Genomic DNA, 21,190 nt, shown 5'->3' with positions numbered 1-21,190 from the left:
TTGTCCACCACTACAAGAAGTCACTAGACATTTCCATTTGTAATAGACTAAAACTTCTAGGAACTCAAAATGTCACAAACTTTGGCCCACCAAATTGTGACAAGTTTTACTTTCAAAGTGCATGTACCAAAAATAATTTCTAGTCTTTATATAATATAACTATTGCATTATCAAAAAAAAAAAAAAAAGAATAGAATTGAAAGAGTTTTGCTATATAATTGATTACACGATAATGGTTTTTTTTAAGGCCATGTGATAGAGTAGATTTCGTTATTATACGTGAGGAAAGTCTGCCAATTTACTTATTCGAGAAATTTGAGTCGGATTTTAGATAAATGTTACCATGTTTCACTAGCGAATTTTCTGAAAATATCGGATTTTCAATGAACTCATAAATTATAGGTAGGGGTGGCAAACGGGCGGGTCGGGTCGGATATGAGCGGGTCAAAATTGATAGTTTAAAAAATGGATAAATTATCCAACCCGACCCGTATTTGAGACGGATAAAAATAGGTATATCCGGCGGATAATATGGATATCCATATTATCCATAGCTTCTTAAATATGATCATTTATGAGAGAATTCCTTGTCTTCAAAACTTGAGTAACTGCAATTTGAGGCTTTACAGTGTAAAAGTTAAACACATTAGTCATCCATTTGGTTTATCATTTTCTAAGTGGATAATATGGTTCTTTATCCATATTCGATCCGTTTTTAAATGGTTCATTATTTAACCTATTTTTTGATGGATAATATGAGTGAATAATTGTTTACTTTTAACCATTTTACCACCTCTACTTATAGGTAGTAACTTGTCTACTTAATTTTATTATGATGTGGTAAGACGGTAGGAATTCTTCTCTTAATCAGAAATCTCGAATTTGAAGATTAAGGATAATACACTTGCTAAAGCTAATATAGTGCTAGACTTGCTAAAGCTAGATAAATCACAAGCACCTCAAGAGTCTATTTTAAATTTGAACAACTTCCCAAAATGGTAAGAGGAGCATATAAATGCGAAAAACACGCTTGAAAACTATAGGATAAATAAAAGGAGGCTCATAATTGAATCTTTTGAACCCAAAAGGATACATTTGAATCTTTTGAACCCAAAAGAATAAGTAGTCGGCATTTCGGCAACTGATTCAAAGGTCAATTTTTTTTTTTTTTTTTTTTTAAAAGTTACTTTGCTATAAATATTGATTAATTAATCTTCCTCTTCATTCTTTCATTTCCACCCAATTCGCTTCCTTGAGTTCTTCCATATATTGTACTAGAAAACTAAGATTCTCTCTTGTCCCATAGTTGTTTTCTTCTTCTTTTTCTGTAAAGATCTAAAATGGCTTCTCTACAACAGTCAACACTAGATTTGATAACTCAGCTTCTTCTTGATGATGATGCTTTTTTGGTAAGTTACGGCTCATCAGAAACCAACACTAGTTTTGATTCAAAAACTGAATTAAATAGATTTAAATTCGAGGGAAAAACAGAGGATTCAGTTCAGAAAATGGAAGATACCTTGAAGCGTTACAGAGGGATCAGGCAAAGGCCAGGGGGGAAATTTGTTTCAGAGGTTAGTGACCCGACCCGAAAAGGGAAACGGGTTTGGCTAGGAACTTTTGATACTGCAACAGAAGCAGCCATGGCATATGATCGTGCAGCGCTTAAGCTAAGAGGGAGCAGAGCAATTCTGAATTTCCCACAGAAGGTAATTGTTGTTTCTATATTTTTATTTTTAAAAATAATTAGTTTAAATATCTTTATTTTATTTCTAATGACATATATCTTAAATAATCAAAAATATCATTTTATTTTTAGTTATAATCAGAAATATCATTTTCTAAAGTGTATTTCTGTACTTTCATAATCAGAATATTATGAAAAATTTAAGAGTACAAGTTTTTTTTTCTTTTCAAAATTTAGAATTCATGCGGAGTCAAACAATTCTTGAGAAACTACATGGCTAAATTGATACAGTTATCGATCTTATTGACGTGACATGAGAATTTGTCTTTTTCCTTTACAGGAAATAAAACATGGCTAAATTGATGTTAATTCTTATCCTTTATTTTTTGGGTTTATGGTCCTCTATGGCGGTGCCAAAGGAAATAAGTTTCAAATCTCCCCTGGGTTTTTGCTTTGACTAGTTGCATCATTGTTGTTACTGTATATGTAACATCTTTCTCGCCTTAATTTATGTTTTATGCTTGCGTACACCGTACAACTGGCTCTTTTCTTTATGTTTTACTTTCTCCGTTTTTGATTCCTTAAATCTGAGTTCGTTGTTTACAGCTTGTCCACTTTCGAGCACTGGAGAAACCGAAGGAGGAGGATTTCTGTCTGGAGTTGTAAGTTTATTTGGTATCTTATCTTTCAATTTATGGCAAAGCATTTGCTTACATCTACAACTATTTGTTTTTTTAAATTACAGAGCAAAAAGTGATACATATGATGATGTAGTGGAGAGAGTGGCGCAGCGGCTTGGTGTGGATGATCCCTCCAAAATTAGGCTTACTCCACACAACTACTACTCTCAGCAACCCAAGCCTAACCCCATCAAATATCGGTCCGTGGATCATTTGGTAGACATGCTAATCCATGACAATCAGGTTTGTTAACATGAACTGACTTTATCTTGGGAGCACATGGTGACGTTTAACGCTTTACTCATCATAGCAGTGGACAGTGGTATACTATTTTGGTAGGATCTGATGTGCCAATGGACTAACCACATCTCATTTTGTTTGGGTGGGTGGTAGATTTCTGATATTCTTTATTACGAAGTTCTGGACATTCCTCTGCCAGAATTACAATGTCTGAAGACGTTCAAAGTTGATTTTCATCATTCTAAGAAGGATGAGGTGTGTCTAGTATGGAAAAATCATTTGTATCAAATCAAATTATTACTTTTCCTCATTACATTTTTTTCCCACTGCTTTCAGGTTGAAATTTTGAATGTAAGATTGCCTAAGCAGAGTACCGTGGGGGATTTTCTTAATGGAATCAAATCAAAGGTATAGATAGGTGTAGCAACTTGAATTGCAATATTGAGTCTATGAAAGGAAGAAAGCAATTTCTGCACCCAGCAGGAAAAAAACAGTTTCCTAATGTGGTAGATTTCTTATGTCTAGATGATAAAGTATTTTAGGTACTTTATGCATTAATGAATGTTTTTTGATGGATTCAGGGTTTGTGGAGAACATGTAGGAAAAGGATACAGTCCTGTCTAACTCGTGTTATTTATTTACCTTAATAATGAAGAGTTGAACAGTCAACCTACTCTAACTTGATTGGGATCGAGGCTTAGTAAAAAAATAATAATTGAAGAGTTGGTATTTGCATTCATTTCCTACACTACGAGAGTGTGTGTTTTTCTGCTACTTTGGTTAATACCCTTTTCCCTCAATCAGATTGTCATATTTTGGTTCTCAAGGGTCAGATTGACAGTTTTTTATGCTAGATTGGCAATGATCAAATTGTCTTTTGACAGATTTAGAAGGGGCATGAGAAGTACAAGTTAACAACTTTTGCTTTTCAATTTGTTTGACCATAATTGAGTATGTGAAAGTTCACTATTTTTGACATGTGGGGGTTGGCAATTTTTTTGTGAATTTGTTTTACTTTGGAAGATGGCAATCTTTCTTTTTTTAGGCGAGGGGAGTACTCTCTTTCCCATCAGATTATCTTATTTGAACCATTAATAAAGGATTTGTAGTGAATGTGCACCCTAATGTTTTTTATCGGTGTATATATTATGAAGAAAATCATTCTACATGCATTTTTTTGAGGACATTTGCCTCCCTGTCTTCTCCCTGCCTCCTATCTACAAAGGAAAAAGGAAAACAGCATACGGAGCTTGACTGGCAATACGAGATTTAGATCTGTCATGTATATTGTGCAACCAATATTCTATGTCTAATGTTTCTGTTTAATGATGGCTTCTGTTTGGTATGAGGATATAACTACTGGCATATAATATTGGTTGCTGCAACAGGTAGAGTTGTCCCATCCAAATGCAGAGCTTAGATTACTCGAAATCTTCTATCACAAGATTTTTAAGGTGAGTAATCCTAATATAAGTTCAATACTTTTATCTTTTATTATGTTTGTGTTGACATTTTAATTTGATAGCTAAATGGCCTTTTAAGACTTGCACCGCTAGCTTATATGTTTTTTTTGTCTGTCTATCTAATGCATGCTTTCATTATTGCTAATCTGCCAGATCTTTCCGCTCACTGAAAAGTTTGAGAATATAAATGACCAGTATTGGACATTGCGGGCAGAGGAGGTTAGTTCTCTAGGTATTGTCTGGCTGGTTTCTTCTTTTTTCTCTTTTCCTCATCTCCTTCTGGTTTTTTTACCTCTCTTTTTTCAACAAAATAAAGAAAACTGGTGAGGTTTTGAAACTTTAAGCAGAGATTTGAATTAATATTCCATTCCTCCCCCACCCTCTTTCAAAATGGAGAATCTAAGGTCTGGGTTTTAATTTGATTGCTATGCTTTCGTGTGTCAGCTTTAATTGTTAGGCCTTCTGTTCCACTGACCTCTCTGCTTTAGACAGTTCAATCTGGGCAATTAATGATGATATTTATGGCATAAGTTAGTCTTGTCTACTTGCTTACTACTGCATCTATTTTATTTTATTTTTTGCAGATACCAGAGGAGGAGAAAAATCTTGGTCCCCATGATCGTCTAATTCATGTTTACCATTTCACGAAAGAGACTCCACAAAATCAAATGGTATTACATATTGGCTTGATTGATGTTACTGATACACTGCTGCATCTGATGTTGAAATTAGTAACTAGATTGGTTTTCTACAGCCAGTGCAGAATTTTGGAGAACCTTTCTTTCTGGTCATCCATGAATGTGAAACTTTAGCGGAGATTAAAGTGCGCATTCAAAAGAAATTGCAGGTTCCAGATGAGGAGTTTTCTAAGGTACAGTGCCTGAGCACAAAGCTTTTGCTGCAGATGGAATATGCTTGCATACTTATAGCATGGTGGTTTAATTTTTGAAAGCCCTATGACTGACTTGGGGGTTGACTCTGCACTCTTTTGATGGCTAGTGGAAATTTGCATTTTTATCATTGGGGCACCCTGAATACCTTCAGGATACGGACATTGTATCCAGCCGCTTTCAGGTAGTGTATTGATGTTATCTTGTATTTTCTTCGTCCCCTTGAATTTCATTGTCAACTTACGTATAAGTGTTTGGGTCAGCTTTAGTTGTGTTTTCTTTGTTTTCCAAATTCTGTCCATGCTGAAGATGCTTATATTCCTGTTGCAGAGGAGATATGTTTATGATGCTTGGGAGCAGTACCTTGGATTGGAGCATGCAGATAATACATCTAGGAGGCCATATGTTAGTCAGGTAAATTCTCTAGTTCTTGTGGCTTCTGCATAACCCCAAGATACTAGGAGTTACCTTTTGGTTACCGGATTAAACATGCGAGTAACTCAATTGTACAATCTAAATTTTGGCTCCTCTTAAAGGGCTGTTAACCGATAGATATCAACCAAAGGGCGTTCGATGCTTAGAGGAGTATTTTTTGTGCTATAGTACACGCCATCTGCATGAATTCGGTCGACCGTCTCTGAATCCCCTAAAATTTTATGGGCCTATAAAAAATGACATAACGAATAATAAGTCATCTCGTTTTTTGGCGTTTTAGGGCCATAGAATAGAAATTCTGGACAATTTCCAAACTTTCGTATGTTATAGTCCACGCCATCTGCATGAATTCAAGCTATCGGATCTGAAACACCTAAAATTTTGCGGGCTAATATTGATTTAATTTTCAATCATAGGAGATGGAATTCAGATTATCTGAGATAAATGACATTTTTTACTCAAAGGACAATGATTCACAGCGTTCAGAGAACAATGTTACTACTTCACTGCTTGTTCCTTCTTGCTCTTCACATAGGCCCGACTTATTCAACAATGAAGGGATAGAGCAAGTTGATTTATTACTTCCGCATGCAACAGAGGCAACTGTGATGAACAGAGGAAGTATGGTTAACGTGAATGTAGCACATGATCGGTGCAACGACGGAGGAGAAATAGTGCAGCCTAATTTACTTTGTGAGAAATCAAATGTAGAAATTTATTCAAGTAGTAATGACAAAGTGGAGCATAATGATATTGCTAGAGGAAGTTCATCATGTGAAAGACTTTTGGTTGAAGCTGATGCAATGACCAACATTCAGAACATAGATTCAAAGAACAAGTGCACAATAGCGAGGCTAGAAAAAGATTATGGGATTACTCGCGAGATTCTGGAGCAGCATTTTGGGAAGACTCTTGTAGATGCTGCCAAGACACTACGTGGTAAGTTCACTCTAGTGCATATATTTGAGGCTTGTATCTCTTTTCATGTTATTAAAACTTGCTCCGTTTTAGTTTATCTGAACCTTTTCGCTATTCGAGATTCAACAACAACAACCCAGTATAATCCCACTTAGTGGGTCTGGGGAGAGTAGTGTGTATGCAGACCTTACCTCTACCCTGGGGTAGAGAGGCTGTTTCCAAATAGACCCCCGACATCCTTCACTCCAAGAACTTCCCACCTTGCTCTTGGGGAGACTCGAACTCATAACCTCTTGGTTGGAAGTGGAGGTTGCTTACCATCAGAGCAACCCCTCTCTATTCGAGATTCAAACTATGTAAAATTTGACCGACATTCTAGAAATTTATTTTTTTCATCATATTAACATGAAAAAAATTGTAACTTATAGTAGTTTGCGTATAGTTTTTGAATATCTAAATTTTGAATTTTAAAATATCGAGTTAATATAATCCAAAAGTGACTAGGTCCACATAAACTGGAATGGAGATCAATATGTCTGTATGCTCTTTAATTAGATGAGATGAGTGTTGCTAAGGTTCACTGAAATCCGTTTTTGGAACTTGTTTTTTGTAGTTAGTCGATCAACACTGAAACGAGTATGTAGAGAATACAATATCTCTAGATGGCCACATCATAAGACCAGAAAGGTTTATCGCCGTGTTAGCCAAGGCGTATCTCTACAAAGTGCTGAACAATATGTGGAAGATACTCAACAATGTCCTGATCTGTCCCATGAAAAAGGCACAGATCTTTTGGCGCCGGCTGCAACAGAAAAACCTTGTGATAATCTGATGACTTTAAAGGTTACATATAGAGGCGATATCATTAAGTTTCAACTCTCCCCTTCAGCAACCAGGGTAGAACTGGAGGTGGAAGTGGAAAAGAGGTTTAACATATCACTTCAAAGGTGTTCAATCAAGTATCAAGATGACGACGATGATTGGATTTTGATAACTAGTAATTCAGATTTGAGGGACGGTATGAATTCATTGAGATTGTTAGGAAGAACTACTATGAAATTACTGGTTACCCCAATATCTGAGACATGAATTTTACCTGAGTTATTATGGTTCATCTTTATTGCAGAACTTTAGAGTGTTGTTTCTTTGCCAGTGATATTTGTTGTATGTCTTTGAGCTCATTATAAATAATGGAGAAGTCTAATTTGAAAACCCTTTTGGACTGTTTAATATCAGTTGCTTCAGAAAAAATGATTTAAGTGCCACTAATGGGATTTATATATAAACTTTTTTACAATCGTTGAACCAAGTAACTCTCTACATCACACCCTTTGGGGTGTGGCCTTTCACCGAACTCTGCGCGAATGCTGGATGCTTTGTAAACCGAGCTGCTCTTTCTTTTTTTTATTTGGTATTGAGAGATATTGGGATAGAAATATTAGAGTTCAGGAAAATTATCCTTAACTTCGAGTTTATTGTAGTGTAAATTGACAGATAAATTACTTTGATCAGTAAATTTCGAGTCTACTACAACATATGTTTCAACCATAACGGTTCTTGTGTAGTACAGTAGATAATTGTTGATCAGTGTTTATGGACACTATTGGTATCAAGATTTCTATAGATAAATAAATAGGTTAGCTCTTTCGAAACCTTTAATTAATTTTGTACTTCCAAATATTTTCTCACAATACAGGTGTGCCCGTATACATATGAGTTTCAGTTTTCTCTATCTTTCAGTGTTGCATTATTCGGTTTTGGTTTTAGAAAAGCGCAATCCACTCCGAACCAAAATAACTTTGGTTTGGTTCGATTTTTCTCTTTCCGGTTAAATTTTTTCAGTTTGGTTATTCGGTTATGTCTTATAAGATAATTAACATAATCGAATATTTGTATTTTATGGTGAGAAAATAAATTTTATAGAGAATGAGAAGTAATAATATTAAATTTCTTAAATATAATTTTTAGTATTAGTAATGGATAAAACTTTAAAACATAATATTTAAAAATAGCATGTCCAAACATAAAAATTCAAAATCTAAATCGTAATTCCAATTCAAAGGAGAATAATTCGTGCTTGAAAATATTAAAACCTGAACAAACATAGCAAAATGGCCTCCTGGCCACTTAAATTTGTACCTAATTGTCAACATGGTAAACAAATTTAAAATTTTCTTATTTGAACACCTCAACTTGACGGAAAGAATATTAATAAACAACTTTGATTGTTGACTATGCTACGTGGCAGTGACATAGGTAATGTGGACAAAATGTATGCCAATCACGCAGAAAATGCGCGTGAGTACAATATTTTGATTTAAAAAAATACTAAATTCAAAAGAAAAAATTTAAAATGAAAAAGAAAAGGGAAAAAGCACCTCGTTGCCCATCACTACTCGCCTCTCCCCTCTTTCTTCTTTTCACCATTAGCCTCTCCCCAGTTATCTCCCATCAGTCCACATAAAGAACTAAAAAAAGTATATGTGACCATTTGAGTTTTTGTCCCGTCATCTTTCTCTGAAAATAAGTAATTACAACAAAGGCAGCAGCCATTTTTATTTGTTAGAGAGAGCTAAAATTAAAGTAAATGCATGAAATAGAATTAGTCGCATATTTTTAAATATTTAAAGAAAGAAAAGGCATGAAATAAAATTAGTCGCATATTCAAAATAAATTAAAGAAGGTATTTTTACTTTATTAATTATACTTGATAGGGTAGGTAAATAAATGGTATTCAACAATCTACATGGTACCCTCACATTGTTCCCTTCTTAAATACTTTCACCCTATAGATTACTGGGAAAATTGACATTTGATTTGTAAATTGATCTTGGTTGCCAGCCGTCTGGAATGACATTCGGGGCAGTGACACTTTGCTTTGTTTCTGAAGTAAGTCTCAGGGAAAAAGGAGGTTTCTGTGTGTCTGGTTGTATGCCAACACTCCAAGTTGCCCCAATCATTCGCTGCATAGGTACCCAAGTCGAATTGCTTGTTTGGATTTCAACTAAAGAAAGGTCACCATCTCCATCAACTGCTTCAGATGTAACTGCGAAGAAATTAGGATTGGAGCCTTTGTCCACCTTAAATAAGATATTTGTGTTGTAATTACATGCTATCCTGTAAGGTTCAATAAAAATAAAAGAAATTAAATCGTTAGCCGGTGTTCTTTAGAAGGAAAATAAGAAGAAAAAATCAATTTATTGCTTCTTATTCCCCCCCCCCCCCCAACCCAAATAAATAAATATAAAACCTCCATATAAGATGGAACAAAAAAAGTAACTTTTAGTTTTTGTAGAACAAACTCACCTTTGGTAAAAAATCGAGATTCTTCCTGCATTGTATAATTGTGAAGCTTCACCAGACTTTGCCAATTTTCCAAAGGCAATTCCACTTATATCAAAGTGAACCGGATCATTATTGCATGCTCCTGGGCACTCGTCTGTAAGGGTTACTGTTATTGGATTACCTGAACAATGCGGATTTTGGTCTTGGGTGCACAACACCTGAAAAACAATATCGATCATATAGAGATGCTATGCATTTATGCATGAAACTAAAATATTCATGCACATTTTCTCTTTTGTTTTAGAGTTTAATTTCCTTGTCATCTCATGCAAAATAAGGTACAATTATTCTAAAATTACAGATTTACTAGATGTAACGGAATTAGAAATTATGTCTAGTGGATTCAGAGAGATCTAAAAATATTACATTCGGAATTTGTACCTATATTTTCTCTTATAAGGAGATTTAAAATTTTATATATTTTATATTTTTTACCCAATTAAAAAATATTTTATATATATATATATATATATATTATACCCAATTTACGTTCTCTATCTCCTCGGGTAGGGGTAAGGTCTGCATACACACTACCCTCCCCAGATCCCACTTATGAGAGTTTACTGGGTTGTTGTTGTTGTTTTACCCAATTTACGTTATATAACTTTCTAACAAAGGAAATTCAATGCCACATAAAATGTGTTTACCTGGTAGCATGCACCACATCCAGAGCTTTGCTTAAAAAGAGCTTGATTTCCCGCCGTAATCATTGCATTGTAGGGAGCACTTGCTACGTCATTTTCAAGCCCACATGCTCCACCTAGAACAGAATAGTAAGAATAATTTCTGTTTTTCAATCATTTTGCCCTAGAATCATTAATAAAGTATGTAAAATCAAGACTATATTGGTCAAGCCATTTCAATGAACATTTGTCTACAAAATTCTATTCGTATAATATTTTTTATTATGTAGGGGAAGGGAAGAGAAAATTGATAAAGGTATTCCAAGAGAAAATCAAACCCTTACCAACAAAGTAAAATTCAGATAGCTAGACAACAACTGAACTATTAAAATTTGCCTTCAAAGTTGTATTTGTAATCTAAAGCAGGTTTCATTTAATTTTAATCTAGTAGGCATACTACATAAGTCTTATGAAAAAAGAGAGTAGAAACAAATGACATTTCAAGACATTACCACTCCCAGGACTAGTAGGATTTTCATAAAAAGTTGCAACAGCTTGTGAATAACCGCTTGGTTGGCAAGAGGAAAATCTAACCAAATACGAGCAAAAAGCTACAAAAATCCAAAGGAAAAGATACTGAGAGAAATTTGTAGCCATGGACTAGTAATTATATTTGATTAACTAAGTGATGCTCTAATATTTTTGGCTAATTGCTTATACAATGCCAAGTTAATTGGTACTATTTATAGTTAATAATAAGTATTAGTTAGTTGAGGATATTATCTATGAATAATAAACCATTTTGCCAAAGTTGAGGATATTAATTATGAAAAATGAACTATTTTACCAATTTAAGGTAAGAACTTTATTGCCTCACTATTCAATTTGCAGATTTGTAATGCAGGATTATAAATCAGGTGATTGAAAGATTACTACATCTCATGATCATGATTGACATCATCTCTTTAATTCTTTTACTTCTCTTTGCCATATTCCAACTAAACACCATAAAATTCGAGGTCTCTACTATCACAGAACAAGAGGCATGTAGGAAACATACCGAAATGCATAATAAATAATCATAAGTTGAGAATATCTGTCACGGCTCAAAATTCACTAGTCATGATGGCACCTAATCCAACCCGCTAGGTACTAATAACTATCCAATTCCACTAATATTAATAAGACAATTAAACAAAAGGAATTATCTAAACCTTATACATTCCCCAAAGACTGGTAGTACAAATCATGAGCTTCTAAGAATATAATTTACAAAGCTGATATGAAGTAAATACATCTTATGTTTGAAAAGTACATAAACAGAGTTTTTATAAATCTAAGGCTACCATGAACAAGACGAAGCTACAACAGGAACGCAAGTACATCTTCACATCCGGCAACCATCGAGCACAGCAGCAACAACAACCAACATTTGCACGCAATGTGCTGAAGTGTAGTATCAGTACAACTGACCCCATGTACTGAGTAAGTAACAAATCTAATCTTAGGTTGAAAGCAGTGACGAGCTAGAACATAGGTCAGGTCCAACGCCAATAGCCAACAACAGTTCATAACAACATAAAATAATTAAATAAATAAGTAACTCAGAGATAAAGTGCTCAGCTTTTTCATAGTTTTCCGAAAACAGTTCTGCTTTTCAAGTATATCAGTGAAAACCCAACTCCTTTACCGAAAACATAAAAAATGTAAGTAAGTTTGAAAACTGTGAGTTTTTTCCAAAAATCCTGTCAACAGTAAATATGATGTTTCATGTTCTCCCCAGATAGCAAGTGCAAAATAACTCTCTATGCACATGTGTCAATATATATGAGAAGTCATGAATGACGTGATACCGTACGACATGAGGAAAATACACCTCTATGTCGATATGCCATGTGCATGTCAAATGTGATACGACTCAGTAATAAAACCATATGCATACTCAGAGTATCAATTCACTCAGTCCTCCAAGTAACTCAGTCCTTACAGTCACTCAGTCCTCACGGTCACTCAATCCTCACAACCACTCAGTCCTCACAGCCACTCAGTCCTCACAGTCACTATATCCTCTCAATCACTCGGCACTCGCACTCAGTAGGTACCTGCACTCACTGGGGGTGTGTACAGACTCTGGAAGGGCTCTTTCAGCCCAAGCGCTATAACAAGCCAATCATGGCATATATCAGTAAAACATGATGCGGCGTGCAGCCCGATCCCATATATATATCCTCACTATCAGGCCCTCGGCTTCACTCAGTCATCAATCTCTCCAGTCTCTCGAGCTCTCAATGTCATGAAATATCAGCCCAAAAATAATTATGTGCTGTATCAATAAATAATAACAGAGACTGAGATATGATATGCATATGAATGCGTATGAGTGAGTATATAATGCAATGAAAGCAGATAACTCAACAGCAGAAATGAGCTCAGTGGGTCCCAATAGGATAAACATGTAGCCTAGACATGAATTCTAGCATGGATCACGGCTCAATAGCTGAAGTACTTAGAAATTTCATGGTTACAGGTAAGATCAGGTAACTACACAGTACCACAAAAACAATGGAGTCACAATTCACACTGTACACAGCCACACGCCCATTACCTAGCATGTGCGTCACCTCAACACCAATCACATAGCACATAATTCGGGGTTTTATACCCTCAGCACTAAGTTTAGAAGAGTTACTTACCTTGAACAAGCTAATTCCAATACCGAGTAAGCCAAGCGATGTTCCATGTGTGCTACTAGTCCTACGGGTAAGAAAAGGAAAAGCTCTCAACTACCTACTAACCTTCTACCCTAATACTCGACCTCTACAACCTCCTATCAAGGGTCATGTCACGCCATGTCCTGCCTAATCACTTCTCCCCAGTACTTCTTAAGTCTGCCTCAACCTCTTCTCAAACCCGTCATGATTAACCTCTCACACCCCCTAACAGGAGCGTCAATGCTTCTCCTCATAACACTCACCGCGTCATAATTTCTTTTTAACATTATTTATACATTTGAACTGAAGACTAAAAGGTGGTCAAGTTTGATACTAGATAATATTATTATGACAGATGGCGAAGAAAAGAATAGAGGGTGGAAAATCGATCTCCATCGTTCTACCGGATAAATTACCATTGGCAGAAAGTTACTAGCAATTCTTGTCAAAAGATCAGTATTGAGTACTTGACTTGAGTATTCAATGGAGTGATAGTCCTGGATTAAAATGGCCCTCGCCTAGAAGCATCGACTTGCATTGTAAAAGGTTCTAACGAAAACTCCCCTAGATTCTCTAATGTTGGTATGTAAAGGCCAACTCATCGTTGCACTTATTTTAGAAGGATCAGTATGCATTACCTGATATGACCAAGATACTATCAACCTGATTCTGCGCAAATAAACACTTGGATTTTTTTACAAATACATGGTAGCCCCCCTACTCAGTAACTTAAGAACTGTATCTAGATGCACTAAATATTGATGTAGTGTAACATTGTATATAAGTAATGTTGAAGGCCGATTTGAGGTCGGAATTGGATGTTGGACTCGTATCGGAATGGGTGTTCGGAATTTGTGAATTTGAGTTGTGGGGTGCGGGCCCGGGGTTGATTTTTTTATTTTACTTAAAGAAGCTTTATTATTCGGATTCGTTTCCTATAGCTTTTATTTATGATATTAAGTTATTTTGGCTAGATTCAAGCGTCCGGAGGTTGATTAACGCGGGAAGGGTTTATTAAAGGATTGATTTAGCTTGATTGAGGTAAGTATCTTGACTAGCTTTACGTGGAAGAAACTTTTCCTGACGTGTACATGAGGTGACGAGTATGTGCACGGGCGTATGTGTGGTAATTGACTGGATTAAGCCTTGGGCTATTAATATGCCTTGATTTGGAGTTGTTTGTTATATGAAACATGTTTTTATTTTGTTGTTCACTCCTCGTACCTTTATATTATTGTGGTAATTCTTGTAAAATTGTTGTTGAGCCACGGCTATATCTTGTTGTGGCATTGTATTGTTATTGTGATGATGTTGTGGCACATGTGTACGTGAGGTGCGGATGGTTGTTATTGTTATGTTGTGACTGACATGTGCATACTTCATTGTGAAGCACACGCGGCGAGATAAGGGGGCTTATGCGTGTGTTGCTAATATGGAGAAATACTTCATTGTGAAGCACACGCGGCGAGATAAGGGGGCTTATACTTGTGAAGTTGTTTCGGGAAAATATTTTAAAATGTGAAGTTCACGCGATGTCGAAGGGATAATTTGTGATTTGTGACTCGTGAATTATGATTATGAGGTGTGGTACCTCGGGGTGATTATTGTTGTAAATCTTGTGTTAGAACGGCTCGAGGATTTGAACGGTCATTGTTTTTCATTAATCACTTGTACTTTAACTGTGTTTGGGTTAATTTGTTGTGTTATCACATGCTTACTCTTTGTTGCCATTTATTGATTTTGCTTCTCGTTGTTAGCTTTATATTGATATTCTGCACATGTTTTATGTTTAGTGAGTGTCTTGATTTGAACCTTGTCACTACTCCACCGAGGTTAGTCTTGGTACTTACTGGGTACCGATTCTGGTGTACTCATACTACACTTCTGTATATTTTTGTGCAGATCCAAGTACCTCGGATCGAGCCGGTCGCTAGTGTGTTGAGCCAGATATTGAGGAGACTTCGAGGTATACCTGTTGTTCTTGCTCGCAGGCCTCGGAGCCACCTTCTGCTGATTTTCTTACTACTATTTATTGCGTTTCCAGACAGTACAGTCAGACCTCTCTATACATCCCTATATAACAACACTTCACTATAAAAGTCAAGCTTTTCTGGAACCAATTTTTATGTTATGTTATAATATAGGGAAATTACATAAGTTGGCACCCGAACTATGGCCCAAATCCCGCTTACACACTTTCTGTGGACCATAATAACCTTACACACGCAACCTTTCTAAAGTGTGCCTAGTACACACCTTCTTTGACCAGGTCTAAGCGTGTGTAATACAAACTGGACCAAGCGCGTGGACACTATTTCAAGATAATTTTTGTCTTTAATAAACGGTCAAAAACACATTCCAATGACCCTTTTTAAAAGATTAAAAGGGCCTTAATCCATTTCTATCTATATACTAACCCGATTTTCATCTTCTTCTTCCTCCTTGAAAGCTTTAAATTGAAGAAAATTTTATCTTCTCGAAGCCAAAATTTATTCCTCTTCTTGAAGCTCGAAGCCAATATTACAGTCTTCTTCTATTTCTTCCTTCTCTTTTTTGACATAAGGGTTAAATTTCTAGGGCTCAATTTTAAGATTTGGGAAAATGCATAATCTGAGAAAATTTTGCTATTGTGGTGAAGAAGTTGTGGTGATACAGTCATGGAGTGTTGATAATCCGGGTCGTCGATTTTACGGATGTCCATTTTATGAGGTAAATATCAATTGTACTTTTTTAATCGATTTTATATTCCGTAATAATTTTGTCTCTTCAATTTTTCAGAGGGACAGACGATCGGCATGTAATTTCTTTATGTGGTTTGACCCCCCAACTCCAGAGCACTTGAAAATGGTGATTTTGGGGTTGCTGAAGAAGAAGAGGGCATTTGATGCATTGTTGAAGGAAAATAGAAACCAAAGAAATTGGAGGAGATTGTGTGTGCTGATTTTAATTGCAATTGTGTTGAAGTTGATTGTGTTAGGTAGTTCTAAAGATTGTTATATAGTGTAAGAAAATGAATGAAGTTTTTTGGTAGATTTTGTATCCCTTTGTTAGAAATGAATGAAATCTTTTGGCAATTGTTAATGTTGTTTTGTTTGAGTTTGTTGATGTGTGAGTTAGAATGATTTTTTTGGCAATTGTTAATATTGTTTCGTTTGACTTTGTTGCTGTGTGAGCTGATAGTACAGTTAAAACACACCTCAAATTGTGATTGATAAAATACTAAAACACAGTCAATTAGTGGCTGATATACAACTCAAATGCTGAAAATTTCCAAAAATAACAGCATACAAAAATGACAGCACAAATGCTTAACAACATACCAAAATAACAGCATTCATACAACACTAAAGACACATCTGCCCAGAAATTATCAAGCAACACTAAAAATATATTTCATCATAGAATAAAGGTATTTATTACAATCACCTAATAACAGCAGCCTGCCTTAACAAAAATATACGCTGCCCAGTTTTCAGCATACCAAAATAACAGCAGGCTGCCTTAACAAAATAACAACACTAACAACAAACCTAAATAGCAGTTCCAAAATAAATTACAGTTCCAAAGGGAAATTACAACAGTTCCAAAATAAATTAATAGTGACAATAACAGAATTCAGTGGTTGTTCTGGGATTGCTGGGATGATGAACTTGCTTGACTTAAATTGGATTGAGATGTGGCAGTTCTGGAACGAGTTGTAGCAGTTCTTTCAAGTTGTCTTCTAGTAATGGCTGGTCTACCATTCCATTTTACACCACTTCTTGGCTTGTATGCACACTCCAGAATATCTGCCGAGGACCTCTTTTCACCACCATGAGAGACCACTCTTGGCTTACCTCCACCAGACTGCCAAAAATAGAAAATATTCAGTAAAGTTGTTAAAGCAAACAAGATATAAAATTAACTTTGAACTACTTACAGAAAAACTTGTGAACCCACTGCTTGATTGAAATAGTCCAAACCCAGAACTTCCCCTACCACTACCAGTTCCTCTTCCTCTACCAGCAGCAGCAGGGGCAGAAGTAGTTGGAGTACCAGTTCCTCTTCCTCTACTAGCAGCAGTTCCTCTTCCTCTACCAGCAGCAGCAGGGGCAGAAGTAGTTGGAGTTCCTGTTCCTCTTGCTTTGCCTCTTCCTCCACATCTTTGGATATATGAAGCATTTGTTGGACTAGAATCTGCAGGCCTTGCTTTCTTAGGGCAGCTCCTCTTGTTGTGTCCATATCCACCACAGTTTGAACATGTCATCTCCATACCCCTTCTTGAAAGCTTTCCAGAAGTAGGATGTTTAGTTTCTTCTCTTCTTCTCTTCTTCTTTGGTCTACCAGGCATCTTTTTAATTGGTGGGGGTTCAATTGGTGGATTGGTAGATGTTGGCCACATCTGCATGTTTGACACAGGCTGGATGAATGTTGAATATGCCTTCAGATAGGTGGATTTGTGGTACCAGTGAGATATGTAGTTAATTGGGTCAAGGTTCTTGAAATGCATAGCAGCAATGGCATGAGCACAAGGGATACCCTTCAGCACACCACCTATGTTCACTTTCAGGCAACACTTCTGATACAGCTTTAAGCAATCCCTTAAACATAAAAAGAATTGAATTAGTTGCCAACAGAAACAGAAATTAGAAAAAATAAATATTGACAGAAAACAGAAATAGAAGAATATATTCACCTTTTGCATATAAGACATGATAGTAAGATCCCTTCCATCTTGAAGCTCTAAGTCATGAGTCACACACTTCAAAAACCATGTCCAAGTGAAACTGTTCTCAACCTCTACAATGGCCCAAGCTATAGGAAACATCTGATTATTTCCATCCTTTGATACTGCTACAAGAAGTTGACCCTTACAAATGCCTTTCAGAAAATAACCATCAATGCTAATTATCCTTCTGCAACCTTCAGACCATCCCTTCTTCATAGCATAGAAGCAAACATAAAATGAATTGAAGACAAGCTTGCCTTCACCTTGATCTTCTACCTTCACAACACAAGTTGTACCTGGATTTGTTTGTAACAGAATATCTCTATAATCATAGAGTCTCTTGAAATCATCATGCATATCACCTATTATCTCCTTTAGAATTTTTGCTCTAACTCTATGTACAGTAGACCTACCAACATACATGTCCAGTTCATCCTTAATGAGTTTCTTTAGCTCCCAAACTTTCATATTTGGTTGACACACAATCTAATCCCTGTAATGCTTTGCTAGGTACCTGGAGTTGCAAAGCTTGTTTTTATTTGTTTTGTAACACTTGTGGACAGGACAATACCTTTTTACCTTAAAATTGTTGGATCTGCCATCTTTGCTTGCAGCCAAGATCCATGGACATTTTGGATGCATGCATCTTACCCTCACCCTGCCAGGTTCATTGATATACTTTTCAATTTGAACTTCTTTCTGAATTGCATACTTACTAACAGCAAACCTAAATTGTTCAACACTCTAAAAAATCAGCCCCAACTCCCAGGTTATTTTCTTGACAGTTGGATCAAATATCAGGGCTTTCTTCCTCCTCTTGGCAGCCATTTTCTCATTATGTTCTTCATCAAATTCATCTTCAGCATCTGAAGGAAAACTTTCAGCATCTGAAGACCCAAAGTAAGGCTCATCTGTCCCTACTAAGCCTGTGTACCTATCTTGCTTGCTACCAGTTCTTAATTCATCAAAACCAATATCAACTCCTGCATCACCTAGGTTAATATCACCTCTATCTTTTGGCCTTTCACTCCTTTTCCTCCTATACTTCCTCAGTTCATCCCTACACTCTACAAATTCTTCATGAACATCAGATCCATAATCCTTATCATCAGGAACATGTAAATCTACTCCATCACTCTCATCACTATCACTATTGTCAAAGTCTGAATCATTCTCATTGTCATCCTCACCTTCACTATTATCAAAGTCTGATTCACTATCTACTCCACTCTCTTGTTCTCTTGAAGGTGCAGGGGCAGGAGCAAGAGCAGGTTCAGGAGAAGGAGACGGGGAAGGGGTAGGTTCATGAGCAGGTGCAGATTCAGATTCAGATTCACTATCTTCCTCTTCTTCTAAGACAGTTGTGCTTTTAAAAGCTCCACTATTACACCCATCAATCCCTTTACTAGCCTCATTTATGTCAACAACACATAAAGGGGCAGCATGAGTCACATAAATATCTAAGGTATCCCCATCTTCCAATTCATTACAAATGTCTAAAATATCCTTGTCTGTTAGAATATTTACCAATTTATCTGTCCTATCCATTGGACAAATATACAACTCAGCCACATTTTGAAAGTCATATATCCTAGTGTAGTTCATTAGTTCAATAAGAGACAGTAAATCCACATCTACATCTAAAGTCAATGTTTGACTACCACCCACATAACGAGCAAAGTTACCAGGAACTAATACCCCATCATGGTACCACCTGAGGGTAATAATTTTAAAAGACATTATCTACAAACAAATAAGGGACAAATAAATGGACTTTCCACATGCAATAATTAAAAATAAAGAACTACAGATGAAATATAAAAGTAGAGACAAAGACAAGAGCATATCACATTGTTCAAAGCAATGGTATTACAATAATCAGTTAAACCCAAACTTTACACACGGTTTGCAAACACAAGACAAATCTCTTTTATAAAAAAACTATCTGTAAAGGCAACAAGACGACAACTTCACAGTGATATCGATAATGACAAAAGATTCCCCTTTTAAAAAATCCGATAACCCTAAGCAAAATAGAAGAAATTTCAAAAAAATCATAGATTCAACCCACCCACTACTAAAATAAACGGGTAATGCAAGGAGAAGGAAATTACTAACCTATTAACCGCATAAATCCACCGGAAATCCACGATGAAAGCGTAGCTTGAGATGGTCGTCGGAATCACCTTTACAGTAGCTCCTTCTAGATGTATCGGATTTTGAGTACTGACTTGGGTAAGTTTGGTTTTAACGCTTTTACCTTGTGGGTCGGATAGGGTCAGTTAGGGTCGGGTAGGGTCGGGTTAGTTATTATAAGGTAATGGGTTAAAATTATGTAAAGTCAAACGCGTGACATACACGGATGTCTTATTAACAGGATCTGGTCAAAGGAGGTGGGTACTAGATACACTTTAGAAAGGTTTCTTGTGTAAGGTTATTATCGTCCACAGAAAGTGTGTAAGGGGGATTTGGGCCAAAGGTTGGGTGGTAAACTATGTATTAAGCCTATAATATATGTTCTCTATAACAGCACTTCGCTATAACATCAAAAAATATTTGGAACAAATGAGGATGTTATAGAGAGACTTGACTGTATTGTATTTTGAGATTTCGCATGTACTCTCTGTAGAGCTTATGACTTCGTACTACCATTTTGAGATTTTATTTGACTTTGTATTTCCGCTTTTGGTTATGTTAAAACACTTTTCAACTTTCATTATTATTTAAGTTGGTGTTTAGTTCTGTTGATCTTGCTATGTGATAGGCTTACCTAGTCTTAGAAATCAGGTATCGTTACGATCCTAAAGGTGAGATTTCGGGGTCTCTGACACTAGTGAAGTTTAATTTTGGGAACAATATAGTGCTCGACACATAGGAGAAAAGTTTTAGATTAATTAAAATGACCTATGCTTTTTAATTAGTAGCAGTTCCTATCATTGTAAATACTATTCTAGCTATGTTGTATGTGGCTGTAGGGTCATCAATGACCATACTTCATTGGCAATTGTTCCCAATATCAGCACTTATGAAGTTGCTCTTAGGGGTGTATAAAAAAAAACCGACAAACCGCATTAATTCGATAATCCGAGTCAAACCGAGAAAAAACCGATTATGATTTGGTTTGATTTGGTTTGATGTTGGAAAAAAAAATCCGACCATAATTGGTTTGGTTTTAACTAAAGAAAGTCAAACCGAAACCAAACCAACCGGACATTACATATATAGAAATTTTAGATATATTTAACAAAAAAATATACGTATTGTGATGTAATTTATAAATATTTTTTAAAAAATTTCATAATTTTATCTTTTAAGGTATTATTTCAAAGTTGGACTTAGAACTTTTGAATGTTCCAATAAGTTTTATAACTATTATTATTAGTAAATTAAATAATGCTAACTAAAGCCGAAACCAAAATCAAACCAATACTAATGCTAACAAAAGACATTCAATTCAATACTACGAACGGGGATGTATTAAATATCTATT

The 21,190-nt window shown here is 35.9% G+C and overlaps 2 protein-coding genes across 2 annotated transcripts; one reads left to right on the top strand and one right to left on the bottom strand.

Annotated features, from left to right (window-relative positions):
- The first annotated feature begins 1,219 nt into the window (after positions 1-1,219).
- LOC104229842 (uncharacterized) lies at positions 1,220-7,543 on the top strand. Its single transcript, XM_009782561.2, has 13 exons — positions 1,220-1,709; positions 2,294-2,349; positions 2,433-2,610; positions 2,761-2,862; positions 2,944-3,015; positions 3,996-4,061; positions 4,224-4,289; positions 4,655-4,741; positions 4,825-4,941; positions 5,070-5,144; positions 5,291-5,374; positions 5,812-6,334; positions 6,927-7,543. The coding sequence occupies exons 1-13, from the start codon at positions 1,341-1,343 to the stop codon at positions 7,400-7,402; spliced, it is 2,271 nt and encodes a 756-aa protein (XP_009780863.1). The 5' UTR covers positions 1,220-1,340; the 3' UTR covers positions 7,403-7,543.
- Positions 7,544-9,099: 1,556 nt separating this feature from the next.
- LOC104229843 (putative expansin-B2) lies at positions 9,100-10,938 on the bottom strand. Its single transcript, XM_070145824.1, has 4 exons — positions 10,794-10,938; positions 10,306-10,418; positions 9,620-9,816; positions 9,100-9,430 (listed from the first exon to the last, which is right to left on the bottom strand). The coding sequence occupies exons 1-4, from the start codon at positions 10,936-10,938 to the stop codon at positions 9,100-9,102; spliced, it is 786 nt and encodes a 261-aa protein (XP_070001925.1).
- Positions 10,939-21,190: the final 10,252 nt, after the last annotated feature.

The sequence above is a fragment of the Nicotiana sylvestris genome, chromosome 5 (assembly GCF_000393655.2).
Source record: "Nicotiana sylvestris chromosome 5, ASM39365v2, whole genome shotgun sequence".
In the NCBI taxonomy this organism is placed as follows: Eukaryota; Viridiplantae; Streptophyta; class Magnoliopsida; order Solanales; family Solanaceae; genus Nicotiana; species Nicotiana sylvestris.
Note: the sequence above shows the minus strand (reverse complement) of the source record. Positions and strands in the feature narration are given on the sequence as shown.